At 39.3% G+C, this 16846-nt stretch overlaps 1 protein-coding gene across 1 annotated transcript in view; it reads right to left on the bottom strand.

Annotated features, from left to right (window-relative positions):
- FBXL13 (F-box and leucine rich repeat protein 13) overlaps positions 1–16846 on the bottom strand; it is a 216741-nt gene that overhangs the window by 141574 nt on the left and 58321 nt on the right. Inside the window, exon 8 of the mRNA XM_055590169.1 lies at positions 1928–2023. Within this exon, the coding sequence (XP_055446144.1) occupies positions 1928–2023 (96 nt within the window). The remainder of the gene's footprint in view (positions 1–1927; positions 2024–16846) is intronic.

The raw sequence follows: 16846 nt of genomic DNA on the forward strand, positions 1-16846 counted from the left end.
GCATAAACTAGCTTCCTACTCTGGCTTTGCTCTTCGCTTCCATGTGCTCATATTTTCTCCATCTTTACCCAGTGAGGTCTCTGCGCAGGAGTGCTGGCTTTTTCTGCCAGTTTTCTGTAAGATTTGTCCTGATTTAATATGGTACATATTCCTTCTTTCCCAGACCATTTGGATTCAGTTTATTTCTTTATGGGTTTTCCAAAGGAAAAAGTGACACCCGCTAATCTGTCACATAAGTAAGAGACTTATTATTTTAAATCAGTGGTTCTTACTGTGGTCCGGGGATAAGCAGCATCAGCATCACCCAAGAACTCATTGGAAATGCAAATTCTCAAGCCCTTCCTCAGAAGTACTGAGTCAGAAACCCTGGGGGTGGCAACCAGCAATCTAACAATCCCTTCCGTTGATTCTGATGCATTCTAAAGTTTAAGAATCCCTGCCTTCAACTAAAAATTACATCTAAGACAAGAATACTAAATTTGGTAGCTAAGAGGTTTTAATTAAGACAAGCACATTTTTTAAATTACCATTGCTGCATAAGGTAAGAGTAGAACACTATAGTCAAGAATGGAATGGTGCTCTGATGGGAGGTAACGATGCTGTGTTGATTATGGAGCTAGATTCCTTGTACCTTGCCAACTCCTCCTTGTCAAAGTTTCTGCAGAATGACCCCAATCACCTATTCATAGGTCAGTCTGAGCACATGATCTCATTAGCCCTCCAATCAATAACAATTAAGGAGGGGTGGTATAGCCAGCTATTGGCTGGACATAGGCAACAAGGAAAATGTTGCCACTCCAACATTTGTTGATGGCATAAATGATCACAGTTATTAAGATTAAAGCAGTCATCCAAGAAAAAGAAAAGAAAGGTCATCAAGGATAATACATGCTTATTTTTATCATTGGCTAAGATGTACCACCCAACGTTTCTTTGGAATGAAAAATAAAGCATGTTCTACTTTATGGGAATAGTACAAATATAGTGCAATGACAAGAATAATACAAGAGGCGTGAGCCTAGGAGTCCACATTAGAAAATGCCTGAGTATATATATGTCTGCTGCTGCTGCTGCCAAGTCGCTTCAGTCGTGTTCGACTCTGTGTGACCCCATAGACAGCAGCCCACCAGGCTCCCCCGTCCCTGGGATTCTCCAGGCAAGAACACTGGAGTGGGTTGCCATTTCCTTCTCCAATGCATGAAAGTGAAAAGTGAAAGTGAAGTTGCTCAGTTGTGTCTGACTCTTCACGACCCCATGGACTGCAGCCCACCAGGCTCCTCCATCCATGGGATTTTCCAGGCAAGAGTACTGGAGTGGGGTGCCATCGCCTTCTCCAATTATATATATATATATATATATATATGTCTACATGCATGTAAACACACCAAGAAATATCAAACAAGCTTTGTTTACATGTTGTCTATTTTAGCCTGATTTCAGGCTCAGTAGTTTTTTTTTCTTCTTCCCTTTTACTCCATATTTTGTGCTGCTTTGTTGTGTTGTTTTTTTTTTTTTTTAAACTAAGAACAGTAGCTAATATTTATTGAGTGCTGCCCACATGCCAGACTCTACAATAAGCACCTTTCTTGCATTTTGCTTAGTCTATCTCTGGAGCTCCTTGAGTAAGGCAATGTTAAACCTAACTCAGATATAATAGAGCTTTATTTCAATCCAAAAAATAATATTCAATTTATTTCTACTATTTAAATTAGAAAATACTTCTATCAAATCTCTTCAAATAACATTTTTTATCTTTTCCTTCAGGCTGTGCCTGGACGAAAGTGAAACAAGTGTACCTCCTTTTTGTGATCCCATGTTGTGGAGCAGGGAAGAAGGTAGTCCCCATTACTGCTATAAGGTGGCCTATAGCAGTCTGTTCTCCTTTAAGAACTAGAATAAAGACATACTTCAGGTAGTGTCTACTTACACCATTCCACAATGAGCCCATTTGTGTCATCAACAACCAGGAGCGATTAACTTGACCACATATTACCAAATCTCTTAAACTGAGGTAGGAGAAAATCTAAACACAAAGAAAAATAATACACAATTTTGAAAAACATGTGAATTTTGATCTAACTCTTGCATTTTCCATTTGTGTGTGTGTATGTGTGTGTGTTAACAGGATAATGCAATCCATATATTGTGGTAGCAGGTGTTTATGTGCTTGCATTTTATCTAAAGATAGAAATTTCATCTAGAGTTCTAGAACTTATCTGATGATGCCTTTGATATAGTGTATCAGCCAACTGATAGCTGCAGAAGGATGGTGAAGAAGATAGGTAGATTTATTTTATTTTCTGAATGAAAGTAACATTCTGCTAGAAAGTGAATGATTTCCCTAAATGAAGGCATTCAATAATCATTTGCTGAAATGAACTGGGTTCTTTTTAAAGTTACAGGATTCCTGGTAATATACTTAAAATGTATGTTGTAGTGAGTTGATATATGTATACATTGTGAAAGGATTCCTCCATCTGGTTAAACACATCCAACACTCACATATTTATCTTTATTTTAATTAATTCATTTTAATGAGAACATTTAAGTTCTATTCTGTTAGCAAATTTCAATTTTACAACACAGGGTTATCAGCCATAGTCACCATGTATCACTTTAGGTTCTCAGACCTTATTCATATTATAGCTAAATGTTTATATCCTTTTTCCAAACTATGAGTTACATAGCAGAAGAAACCCAGCTGATGCAAGAAATAGCAAACTGTAAGATTATGTAAGATAAAATTACACAGGTAAGGCACAGAGGTAGAAAGAGATGAAAAATATGAAGGAAGTTAAGAGTACATTATATAAAACATAAAAAGGTTATAGATAACATTATACAACATTCTATATAGACCCTTATAGAATTTCCAGAAGAAAGGAAGAGAGCAAATGGAAATCAAAGCAAAACTCAAAAATATTATAAATAAAAATGCTTTAGAATGATGAAAAGCAACAATTCTCAGACTTAAGAAGCACAAGAAATCCCAAACAGGATACTTATTCCATGGCTTTGTAGTGAAATTACAAAAGGCCATAAGCAAAGGAAAACCTTAAGTGCAACCAGAGACAGATTATCTACAAAAGAATGTCACTTAGTCTCAGAAAGCAAAAGTCAGCAGAAAATACTTATCAATCTGATACCACATGTAAGTAAATTACAACTCAAGGTGAGTATTAAGTAGATATCCTATGACAAAGATTGAGAGAGTTTGCCTCCAGTGGACCCATCACAAAAGAACTTGTAAATGATGTTTATGTAAGAAGAAAGGAGTGAGATGAAACAGTAATGAGGGGCAAACAAACTAATAAGGATAGAAGTAAACCCAATAACCTTATAAAAGCATATAATGATGATGACTAATGTGGGGGGTACAAAAAGCAAGGGACAAAACCACTAGAAAATACTAATATTCTAAGACTGGAGAGAGTAATCAGAGTTAAAATGTTCTAAATTTTGGTAATTATTCAGGAAGAAAGTTTAGATATTCATTTACTTTAAGCTTTATTAAGGTAAATGTGCACATTAAAAATATTTAAGTGAAACCATTGAAATAGAAGAAATAGAATGGATATCTTCTAAAATATAAAAATGGGGGATGGGAATAGCTTTTTAAATTCGACAAATTAAGTCAGGAAAGGACAAAACAAGAAAGCACATAAAAAAAAACAAATAGTATAAAATGAAATGAAAAACTGAATCTAAGTATATCTAGTAATAATAAATTTAACAAAATTCACCTGTGGGAATGGAGAAGGAAATGGCAACCCACTCCAGTATTCTTGCCTAGAGAATTCTGTGGACAGAGGAACCTGGTAGGCTGCTGTCCATGGGATCGTACAGAGTCGGGTGTGACTGAAGCAACTTAGCATGCGTGCATGCATTGGAGAAGGAAATGGCAACCCACTCCAGTATTCTTGCCTGGAGAATCCCAGGGACAGAGGAGCCTGGTGGGCTGCTGTCCATGGGGTCGCAGAGTCGGACACGGCTGAAGTGATTTAGCAGCAGCAGCAGCAGCAACAGGACCGGTGGGAAGATAAAGATTATCCCTAATAATGCTTTTGCTTTTAAGTTTTTCCTTCTTATATTAATACAGCTATCAAACATCTCCTTTCAGTTGTGTTCATCTTGTTCAGCATTGTACTTCAGGTGGATTTTTAAAGTTTACCTGATAAAGAAGGTCACTACATTATAATTAAAGTAATTCTAACAACCTACTAAGGATATATAACAATTCTAAATGTGTAAGCATCTGAAAAGCCACAAGGATACAAGGAGAAATTGACAAATCCACAATCATGATGAAAGGTTATATCAGAACTCTCAATTGTTGATAAATCATTCTGAGGAAATAATCTTTCCTGGATTCCTCAGTGCGCCTGCAAAAAACTCTAGCCTCCAAAGACACAGAAATCTGTATGACATAAAGGTAATGTTTTAAAAAATAAATAAAGGTAATATTTTATCTTTACTTCCTCTATAAACACTTTACTTTTATGTGAACTACAGAGATTAGATCTGTAGCTATCTGTTTAGTTAATTCTCTGATCCAAAAGGATGATAAAAATTTTATTTTCTCCCCAAGAATGTCAAATGGGTATAATCCAGCCTACTTTCCTAGGTCAAGCTCCCAAAATGTCAGGAAGATTCTTACTAATTTACATTCAAGGAGATATGGGTCCCAGGACCTTGGGAACATCTCTGTCATAAAAATCAAGAGATACTGATTTTTATCTGGCCCTTGGAGAGATGTATTTAAGCCCTGCCTCCCTTATAGGTCAGTTGGTAAAGAATCTGCCTGCAATGCAAGAGACCCCAGTTCAATACCTGGGTTGGGAATATCTGCTTGAGAAGGGATAGGTTACCCACTCTAGTATTCCTGGGCTTCCCTTGTGGCTCAACTGGTAAAGAATCCACCTGCAATACAGGAGACCTGGGTTCAATCCCTGGGTTGGGAAGATCCCCTGCAGAAGGGAAAGGCTACCACTCCAGTATTCTGGCCTGGAGAATTCCATGGACTATATAGTCCATGGGGTCACAAAGAGTCTGACACGATTGAACAACTTTCATTAACTAACTCCCTCTTTCATTTATAAGGATGTTGTTACTACATTGGATCCACCCAGATAAGCAAGGATAATCTCACCATCTCAAATTCTTTAACTTACTCACATCTGCTAAGACTCTTGCCTTGTATTCATAGGTTCTGAGGATTTGGTGGGGTACAGGGGTGGGGTGGGGAGCAATTATTATTCTGCCTATCATACTATATAAGGAAATGAAGGTGAAAGTGAATTTCCCCTAAAGTCAGGAACACAACAAGGGTGCCCACTCTCACCACTACTATTCAACATAGTTTTGGAAGTTTTAGTCACAGCAATCAGAGAAGAAAAAGAAATAAAAGGAATCCAAATTTTAAAAGAAGTAAAACTCTCACTGTTTGCAGATGACATGATCCTCTACATAGAAAACCCTAAAGACACCACCAGGAAATTACTAGAGCTAATTAATAAATATAGTAAAGTGTCGGGATATAAAATTAATACACAGAAATCCCTTGCATTCTTATACACTAACAATGAGAAAACAGAGAAATTAAGGAAACAATCCCATTCACCATTGTGACGAAAAGAATAAAATACTTAGGAATAATTATCTAAAAAAAAAAAAGACCAATATATAGAAAACTATAAAACACTGATGAAAGAAATCAAAGATGACACAAATAGATGGAGAAATATACCGTGTTCATGGATTGGAAGAATCAATATAGTGAAAGTGAGTATACTACCCAATGCAATCTATAGATACAATGCAATCCCTATCAAGCTACCAATGGTATTTTTCCCAGACGCAGGCGGCTGTGATGACTGGCGCACTAAGCGCAGCCAAGAGGAGCTACCCCACTTCCGAGGTCAGGGGCAGAAGCTGGGAGGACCCCATGCCCGAAGGGTGGCGGCCAAGAGGAGCTACCCCATGTCCGAGGTCAGGGGCAGCAGCCAGGAGGAGCTACCCCACGCCCGAGGCCAGGGGAGACTGCCGGGAGGACCAACCCCACATCCAAGGAGCCAAGCTGCGCGGGCGCAGGAGGGCCTAGAGGAGCTATTCCACGCTGAAGGTCAGGAAGGGAGGCGGTGAGGAGATACCCCTCCTCCAAGGTAAGAAGCGGCAGCTGCGCTTTGCTGGAGTAGCCGTGAAGAGATAACCCACGCCCAAGGTAAGAGAAACCCAAGTAAGACAGTAGGTGTTGCAAGAGGGCATCAGAGCGCAGACACACTGAAACCATACTCACAGAAAACTAGTCAATCTAATCACACTAGGACCACAGCCTTGTCTAACTCAATGAAACTAAGACATGCCCGTGGGGCAACCCAATATGGGCAGGTCATGGTGGAGAGATCTGACAGAATGTGGTGCACTGGAGAAGGGAATGGCCAACCACTTCAGTATTCTTGCCTTGCCTTGAGAACCCCATGAACAGTACGAAAAGGCAAAATGATAGGATACTGAAAAAGGAACTCCCCAGGTCAGTAGGTGCCCAATATGGTACTGGAGATCAGTGGAGAAATAACTCCAGAAAGAATGAAGGGATGGAGCCAAAGCAAAAAGAATACCCAGCTGTGGATGTGACTGGTGATAGAAGCAAGGTCTGATGCTGTAAGAGCAATATTGCAGAGGAACCAGGAATGTCAGGTCCATGAATCAAGGCAAATTGGAAATGGTCAAACAAGAGATGGCAAGAGTGAATGTCAACATTCTAGGAATCGGAGAACTAAAATGGACTGGAATGGGTGAATTTAACTCAGATGACCATTATATCTACTACTGTGGGCAGGAATCCCTCAAAAGAAATGGACTAGCCATCATGGTCAACAAAAGAGCCCGAAATGCAGTACTTGGATGCAATCTCAAAAACGACAGAATGGTCTCTGTTTGTTTCCAAGGCAAACCATTCAATATCACAGTAATCCAAGTCTATGCCCCAACCAGTAACGCTGAAGAAGCTGAAGTTGAACGGTTCTATGAAGACCTACAAGACCTTTTAGAACTAACACCCAAAAAAGATGTCCTTTTCATTATAGGGGACTGGAATGCAAAAGTAGGAAGTCAAGAAACACCTGGAGTAACAGGCAAATTTGGCCTTAGAATATGGAATGAAGCAGGACAAAGGCTAATAGAGTTTTTCCAAGCAAATGCACTGATCACAACAAACACCCTCTTCCAACAACACAGCGAAGACTCTACACATGGACATCACCAAACGGTCAACACCGAAATCAGATTGATTATATTCTTTGTAGCCAAAGATGGAGAAGCTCTATAGAGTCAGCAAAAACAAGACCAGGAGCTGACTGTGGCTCAGATCATGAACTCCTTATTGCGAAATTCAGACTTAAATTGAAGAAAGTAGGGAAAACCACTAGACCATACAGGTATGACCTAAATAAAATCCCTTATGATTATACAGTGGAAGTGAGAAATAGATTTAAGGGCCTAGATCTGATAGATAGAGTGCCTGATGAACTATGGACTGAGGTTCGTGACATTGTACAGGAGACAGGGATCAAGACCATCCCCATGGAAAAGAAATACATAAAAGCAAAATGGTTGTCTGGAGAGGCCTTACAAATAGCTGTGAAAAGGAGAGAAGCGAAAAGCAAAGGAGAAAAGGAAAGATATAAGCATCTGAATGCAGAGTTCCAAAGAATAGCAAGAAGAGATAAAAAAGCCTTCCTCAGCGATCAATGCAAAGAAATAGAGGAAAACAACAGAATGGAAAAGACTAGAGATCTCTTCAAGAAAATTAGAGATACCAAGGGAACATTTCATGCAAAGATGGGCACAATAAAGGACAGAAATGGTATGGACCTAACAGAAACAGATGTTAAGAAGAGGTGGCAAGAATACACAGAAGAACTGTACAAAAAAGATCTTCACAACCCAGATAATCATGATGGTGTGATCACTCACCTACAGCCAGACTCTAGAGCCTGGAATGTGAAGTCAAGTGGGCCTTAGAAAGCATCATTATGAACAAAGCTAGTGGAGGTGATGGAATTCCAGTTGAGCTACTTCAAATCCTAAAAGATGATGCTGTGAAAGTGCTGCAGTCAATATGTCAGCAAATCTGGAAAACTCAGCAGTGGCCACAGGACTGGAAAAGGTCAGTTTTCATTCCAATCCCAAAGAAAGGCAACGCCAAAGAATGCTCAAACTACCGCACAATTTGATCTCGCACGCTAGTAAAGTAATGCTCAAAATTCTCCAAGCCAGGCTTCAGCAATATGTGAACCATGAACTTCCAGATATTCAAGCTGGTTTTAGAAAAGGCAGAGGAACCAGAGATCAAATTGCCAACAGCCACTGGATCATGGAAAAAGCAAGAGAGTTCCAGAAAAACATCTATTTCTGCTTTATTGACTATGCCAAAGCCTTTGACTGTGTGGATCACAATAAACTGTGGAAAATTCTGAAAGTGATGGGAAGACCAGACCACTTGATCTGCCTCTTGAGAAATCTATATGCAGGTCAGGAAGCAACAGTTAGAACTGGACATGGAACAACAGACTGGTTCCAAATAGGAAAAGGAGTACGTCAAGGCTGTATATTGTCACCCTGCTTATTTAACTTCTATGCAGAGTACATCATGAGAAACGCTGGACTGGAAGAAACACAAGCTGGAATCAAGATTTCTGGGAGAAAGATCAATAACCTCAGATCTGCAGATGACACCACCCTTATGGCAGAAAGTGAAGAGGAACTCAAAAGCCTCTTGATGAAAGTGAAAGTGGAGAGTGAAAAAGTTGGCTTAAAGCTCAACATTCAGAAAACGAAGATCATGGCATCCGGTCCCATCACTTCATGGGAAATAGATGGAGAAACAGTGTCAGACTTTATTTTTGGGGGCTCCAAAATCACTGCAGATGGTGACTGCAGCCATGAAATTAAAAGACACTTACTCCTTGGAAGGAAAGTTATGACCAACCTAGATAGCATATTCAAAAGCAGAGACATTACTTTGCCAACAAAGGTTTGTCTAGTCAAGGCTATGGTTTTTCCTGTGGTCATGTATGGATGTGAGAGTTGGACTGTGAAGAAGGCTGAGCGCCGAAGAATTGATGCTTTTGAACTGTGGTGTTGGAGAAGACTCTTGAGAGTCCCTTGGACTGCAAGGAGATCCAACCAGTCCATTCTGAAGGAGATTAGCCCTGGGATTTCTTTGGAAGGAATGATGCTGAAGCTGAAGCTCCAGTACTTTGGCCACCTCATGCGAAGAGTTGACTCATTGGAAAAGACTCTGATGCTGGGAGGGATTGGGAGCAGGAGGAGAAGGGGACAACAGAGGATGAGATGGCTGGATGGCATCACTGACTCGATGGACTTGAGTCTGGGTGAACTCCGGGAGTTGGTGATGGACAGGGAGGCCTGGCGTGCTGCAATTCATGGGGTCGCAAAGAGTCAGACACGACTGAGCGACTGAACTGAGAACAAATAAGTTCACAATTTGTATAGAAATGCAAAAAACCTTGAATAGCCAAAGCAATCTGGAGAAAGAAGAATGTAACTGGAGGAATCAACCTGCCTGACTTTAGACTATACTGCAAAGCTATAGTCATCAAGACAATATGGTACTGGCACAAAGACAGAAATCTAGATCAATGGAACAAAATAGAAAGCCCAGAGATAAATCCACGTACCTATAAACACCTTATCTTTGACAAAGGAGGCAAAAATATACAATGGAGAAAAGATGATCTTTTTAACAAGTGGTGCTGGGAAACTGGTCAACCACTTGCAAAAGAATGCAACTAGAACACTTTCTAACACCATACACAAAAATAAACTCAAAGTGGATTAAAGATCTAAATGTAAGACCAGAAACTATAAAACTCCTAGAGGAACACATAGGCAGAACTCTCTCTGACATAAATCACAGCAAATCCTCTATGCCACACCTCCCAGAGTAATGGAAATTAAATAAAAAATAAGCAAATGGGACCTAATTAAACTTAAACGCTTTTGCACAACTAAAGAAACTATAAGCAAGGTAAAAAGACAGCCTTCAAAATGGGAGAAAATAATAGCAAATGAAGCAACTGACAGAGTTAATCTCAAAAATATACAAGCAGCTCATGCAGCTCAATTCCAGAAAAATAAGTGACCCAATCAAAAAATGGGCCAAAGACCTAAACAGACATTTCTCCAAAGAATACATACAGATAGCTAACAAACATATGAAAAGATGCTCAACATCATTTATCATCAGAGAAATGCAAATCAAAACCACAATGAGGTACTGTCTCATGCCAGTCAGAATGGCTGCTATCAAAATGTCTACAAACAATAAGTGGTGGAGAGGGTGCAGAGAAAAGGGAACCCTCTTACACTATTGGTGGGAATGCAATCTAGTACAGCCACTATGGAGAACAGTGTGGAGATTCCTCAAAAAACTGGAAAATGAACTGCCATACAACCTAGCAATCCCACTGCTGGGCATACACACTGAGGAAACCAGAATTCAAAGAGACACGTGTACCTCAATGTTCATTGCAGCACTGTTTACAATAGCTAGTACATGGAAGCAACCTAGATGTCCATTAGCAGATGAATGGATAAGAAAGCTGTGGTACATATACACAATGGAGTATTACTCAGTTATTAAAAAGAATGCATTTGAATCAGTTCTAAACTGGAGCCTGTTATACAGAGTGAAGAAAGTCAGAAAGAAAAACACCAATACAGTATATCAGTGCATGTATATTAAATTTACAATGCATGTATATGAAAGATGGTAATGATGGCCCTATATACAAGACAGCAAAAGAGACACAGATATAAAGAACAGAATTTTGGACTCTGTGAGAGACGGCAAGTGTGAGATGATTTGAGAGAATAGCATTGAAATATGTATATTACCATATGTGAAATAGATGACCAATCCAAGTTCAATGCATGAAGCAGGGCACTCAAAGCTGGTGCCCTGGACCATCCAGAGGGATGGAATGAGGAGGGAGGGGTGAGGATGGAGGGAGGTTCCAGACTGGGGGATACGTGTACACCCATGGCTGATTCATGTCAATATATGGCAAAAACCACCACATTATTGTGAAGTAATTAGCCTCCAATTAAAATAATCAGATTAATTTTTTTAAAAAGAAGTGGAAAAAAAGAAAAGAAAGTGAAAGTCGCTCAGTCATATCTGAGTCTTTACAGCCCATAGAATTCTCCAGGCCAGAATAGTGGAGTGGGTAGCCTTTCCCTTCTGCAGGGTATCTTCCCAACTCAGGGATCGAACTCAGGTCTCCCGCATTGCAGCCGGATTCTTTACCAGCTGAGCCACAAGGGAAGCCCAAGAATATTGGAGTGTGTAGCCCATCCCTCCTCCAGTGGATCTTCCTGACCCAGGAATTGAACCAGGGTCTCCTGCACTGCAGACAGACTCTTTACCAACTGAGCTATCAGGGAAGGATATGTAAGGAAATGATCAACATTAAATTTAAGAAACCAGTTACATCTGAGGGAGGGAAAAATAAATACAGTCAGAGAGGCTTTAATTGTATTTGTTAAATCTTATTTCTTAAGCAGATTGGTGATTACATTCATTATATTTTTTTGTGCATGCCTAAAATATTTTATTTTATAAACCTCATTTTTGACAAAAATATCTAGGAACAAATGTAACTAAGGTGAAAGACTAGTACACTGCAAGCAATAAAGCATTATTAAAAGACACTTAAGACCTAAATAACAATAACAATAAAAGAAATTTAACCAGAATTTGAAATCTGCCTATGAATAAACACACACAGAAATACACACACACACACACACACACCCTGCAGATTCAAAGAGTATTTTATCAAATATCCAAGGAATTTATAATACTAACAAGAAAAGTACTTAAGATGTTACTACCACCCAAAGTGCTCTACAAATTCAATACAATCTCTGTCAAAATGCCAATGGTCCTAGCAAGAATATAAAATGGGGCAAAGACAGCCTCTTCAATAAATGGTGCTGGGAAAACTGGACAGCTACATGTAAAAGAATGAAATTAGAACACTTTCTAACACCACACACAAAGATAAACTCAAAATGGATGAAAGACCTAAACGTAAGACCAGAAACTATAAAACTCTTAGAGGAAAACACAGGCAGAACACTCGATGACATAAATCAAAGCAAGATCCTCTATGACCCACCTCCTAGAGTAATGGAAATAAAAACAAAAGTAAACAAGTGGGACCTGATTAAACTTAAAAGCTTTTCATAGCAGAGAAAACTATAAGCAAGGTGAAAAGACAACGCTCAGAATGGGAGAAAATAATAGCGAATGAAACAACTGACCAAGGATTAGTTTCCAAAATGTACAAGCAGCTCATACAACTCAATACCAGAAAAACAAACAACCCAATCAAAAAGTGGGGAGAAAACCTCAACAGACATTTCTCCAGAGAAGACATACAGATGGCTGACAAACACATGAAAGATGCTCAACATCGCTCATTAGTAGAGAAATGCAAATCAAAACTACAATGAGATACCACCTCACACTGGTCAGAATGGCCCTCATCAAGAAGTCTACAAACAGTAAATGCTGGAGAGAGTGTGGAGAAAAGGAAACACTCTTGCACTGTTGGTAGAAATGTAAATTGATACAGCCACCATGGAAGACGGTATGGAGATTCCTTAAAAAACTAGGAATAAAACCACCATATGACCCAGCAATCCCACTCCTAGGGATACCCTGAGGAAACCAAAATTGAGACACTTGTATCCCATTGTTCATTGCAGCACTATTTACAATAGCTAGAACCTGGAGGCAACCTAGATGTCCATTGACAGATAAATGGATAAAAAAGTTGTGGTACATATACACAATGGAGTATTATTCAGCCATTAAAAAGAACGCATTTGAGTCAGTTCTAATGAGGTGGATGAACCTAGAACCTATTATACAGAGTGAAGTGAGTCAGAAACAGGAAGATAAATACTGTATTCTAATGCATATATACGGAATCAAAATGCTCTTATGTATACACTGGCCAAGTCATTCTGCAAGGATACATGTTCAAGTTGCTTGGTAAAACTGAAGAAGGATGACTATCAGGTTGAGATATATGTATTTCTCGAGGTTTATACAAAAAAATAATAATAATAAAAAGCAGGAATGAGAAAAACGTGCCTGTGAAAGGCATTGGAGCATTGGAAATTTGGTGAGAGAGGTGGGCATCCCAAATGAGACAGGGCTGAGGGGTAGGGACTGGAAGAGGAGGGCATGGTGTGGGAGGTGAGGCACCAGCAGCATGAGGCTGGCCTAGCACAGGGCTTAGAACCCAAGTGCATAGGAAAGGGGTCTAGTCAAGGAGTGGGATCCTAGGGGAAGAAAGTTCAGGTGGTCATACTGAGGGGTAGGGTGGAGATGGAACTCAGTGATGTGAGAATCACATCCATTCATGAGATGAGGGACTGGCCTGTGTGGAGTACCAGAACCAGAAGAGTGTAAGGAGGGTGGTACTTGCACAGGAAACATGGCTATGACAATTAGAGATTGGTACATATGGGGAAGAGGTGGATAGACCGAGTAAGTTAAAAGCCTAGAAAATTGGGATCCGGGTTTCTCCCTCTAGGAGAAGGTATAGTTGTGAGTGTGGAAAGGAAGAAAACTAGAATGAACTCTGTGCTGTTAGATTAGAATTGAGTATTAATGGGAAATCATGGTTTTCAGTACACAAGTAGATAAAGAGATGAGGCCAGGAGTGGGAAAGTCCTCCCCTGAAGCTCAAGGAGAGTGGACTCTTGAACCAAATCAGGCTTCTGTCAGCAAGAAAGAGCAGAGGGATTGACTGTTGAGCAGAAGCATCTTGCCAGTCCACTGTCCGATAGATCATCAAAGTAGGGAGTAAATGCCTTTAGCTCCAGGATGCTTTTACCACTTATTTGATTTCCTGGGTCTTATTCACTAAACTGTAGTATTTCCAAGTTATTGCTAGATCATGCATCAACAAACATTTTCTAAAAAGGGGCAAAAAAGTATATATTTTGACTTTGTGAAAAGAAGAGATGTCTTCAACTCATCGAACAATTCACCAAGAGATAAATTGTCTTTTTTTTTTTACATTTGAAAATGTGAAAACTATTCTTAGTTAGAAGTTCATACAAGAAAAGGTGGTGGGGGGCAGTTCATACAAGAAAAGGTGGTGGGGGGCAGTTCATACAAGAAAAGGTGGTGGGGGGCGGTTCATACAAGAAAAGGTGGTGGAGGCAGTTTTGTCCCTTAGGCCACAGTTGGCCACCCTTGCTGTAGATCATCCCCATCCCCATCTCTCCCATGATGCGCCCAGCCAAATTCTTAACCCTGTTTATTTTATTTTTTTTTTGTCACCCCTGTCCTAAGGGCAACCTGTGTCCTGAAATACTCATTTCATCAGAACAAATAGAGCCAAATTTAGGGACAAGAAATGAAAATTCCCCAAAGATATTTTTTGGCAACACTGCTTTGCCTCAAAAGGGCCAGTTTTCACAATTCCCAGAGATTAAAAATAAAATTGTTAGAATGTGAATGTATTTAAAGATTGACTAGTAACTCAGGTCATCGTTAGACATAAGTGTTTTTAAATGTCAGAGTAAATGTCTTGGGTCCATTCCACCATTGATTGTGTACCAGCGGGATTGTTTAGTATTGGTTTAGTCACATTTAGTATTGGTAGGCATGTTCACTTATAGATCACATCAACTTTACCCCCATTATACCAATCAGGAAACTGAAGATGGGAGAGACCAGATTACATGCTGTAGGTTATACAGTATCTCAGTCAGCTCAGGGTACTATAACAAAATACCATAGACTGAGTCACATTTCTGGAGATTGGGAAGTCCAAGATCAAAGCACTGGCAGATTTGGTCCTTGGTAAGGGCTCTTTTCCTGCCTTGTAGGCAGCTGCCTTCTTGCTGTGTCCTACATGGCAGAGAGGAAGCTCTGGTTTTTCTTCCTCTTTTTCTCAGGGCAATAATGCTATTATGGGGACTCTACCCACATGACCTCATCTACACCTAATTATCTCCCCAAGATACATATCATCTCACTGGGAGTTCATTCTTTAGCACATGAATTTGGTGGAGGCACAAACATTCAATCTATAACACACAATTATTCAGATCTCAGATTCATAACTCTGATTTTCTACACTTAAGACTCATTTCCTTACACAATTTCCACAGAAACTTTTCCCCAGTCTAGAATGATAGATTGTTCTCACCTGACTGCCACCCAGCCGAGAATAGAATGAGTCACAAAACACTTCTCAGCATAAAATTTAATCCTCACCATATAAACTCTATTTTGAACATTTTTCCAAAGGCTCATAGTTACTGGACATTTTCTAATCATAAGTTTCTTGACAGTATGTAATGTCTTTCATAATTTTGCTCATAAATTTTCCTAAGAGACATTTGTATCAAAATTCGGCAAACACCCATTTACTTGAATAAAAAAAAATTGTTTGAAAGTAAACTGCAGATGTTTAATAAAGCCATTCTCCTCATCCAAAATCAAAATGAAAATTTTACCAGCATAAGGTCAAGAGTTTTCTGTTCATTGTTTAAACTAACCTTTCCTTTTAAGCACAACACTGAATGTCAAAAAATATAACAACACTGTCACCTCCAAACACGTAGTGGAAAATTTATATCCTGTTAGAACTCCCAAGAATAAAACAGTTAATCTGCTTCCATGTTCTACTGATACTTAATCTTAAAAAAAAAAATCAAATATTATTTCAACACCTGGACTGTTCTTAGGAACTATCTTGTTCTGCTTACCCAAAGTAGAACATTCTAGAGAAGTTATTTTGTGTTTTTTCTAATTGAAGGATAATTGCTTTACGATATCGTATTGGTTTCTACCATACATCAACATGTATCAGCCATAGGTATACATATGTCCCCTCCCTCTTGACCCTCCCTCCTACTTCCCTCCCACCCCATCCCACCCCTCTATGTTGTCACAGAGCGCTGGTTTGAGTTCCCTGAGTCATACTGCAAATTCCCACTGGCTATCTGTTTCCATATGGAATCTATATGGATGGTTTCATCAGTACCATCCATATAGATTCCGTATGCTTTAACATACAATATTTATTTTTCTCTTTCTGACTTCGCTCTGTATAATAGGTTCTAGGTTCATCCACCTCAATAGCAGTGACTCAAATGTGTTCCTTTATATGGCTGAGTAATATTCCATTGTATATATGTACTTCTTTATAGCTTCTTTATCCATCCATCTGTTGATGGACATCTAGGTTGCTTATATGTCCCAGCTATTGTAAATAGCGCTGCAATGAACACTGGGGTACATGTGTCTTTTTCAATTATGGTTTTCTCAGGGTGTATGCCCAGTAGTGGGATAGTTGAGTCTTATGGTAGTTTTATTCCTAGTTTTTTAAGGAATCTCCATACGGTCTTCCATAGTGGCTGTATCAATTTACGTTCCCACCAACAGTACAAGAGGTTTCTGTTTTCTCCATACTCTCTCCAACATTTATTGCTTGCAGATTTTTTGGTGATGGGCATTCTGACCAGTGTGAGATGATGCTTCTTTATATTTTTGATTTGCATTTCTCTAATAATGAGCAAACAGTGGAAACAGTGGCAGACTTTATTTTTGGGGGCTCCAAAATCACTGCAGATTGTGACTGCAGCCATGAAATTAAAAGATGCTTTCTCCTTGGCAGGAAAGTTGTGACCAACATAGACAGCTTATTAAAAAGCAGGGATATTACTTTGCCAACAAAGGTCCATCTTGTCAAAGCTATGGTTTTTCTAGTAGTCATGTATGGATGTG

This window comes from Bubalus kerabau, chromosome 8, assembly GCF_029407905.1.
Source record: "Bubalus kerabau isolate K-KA32 ecotype Philippines breed swamp buffalo chromosome 8, PCC_UOA_SB_1v2, whole genome shotgun sequence".
NCBI lineage: Eukaryota > Metazoa > Chordata > Mammalia > Artiodactyla > Bovidae > Bubalus > Bubalus kerabau.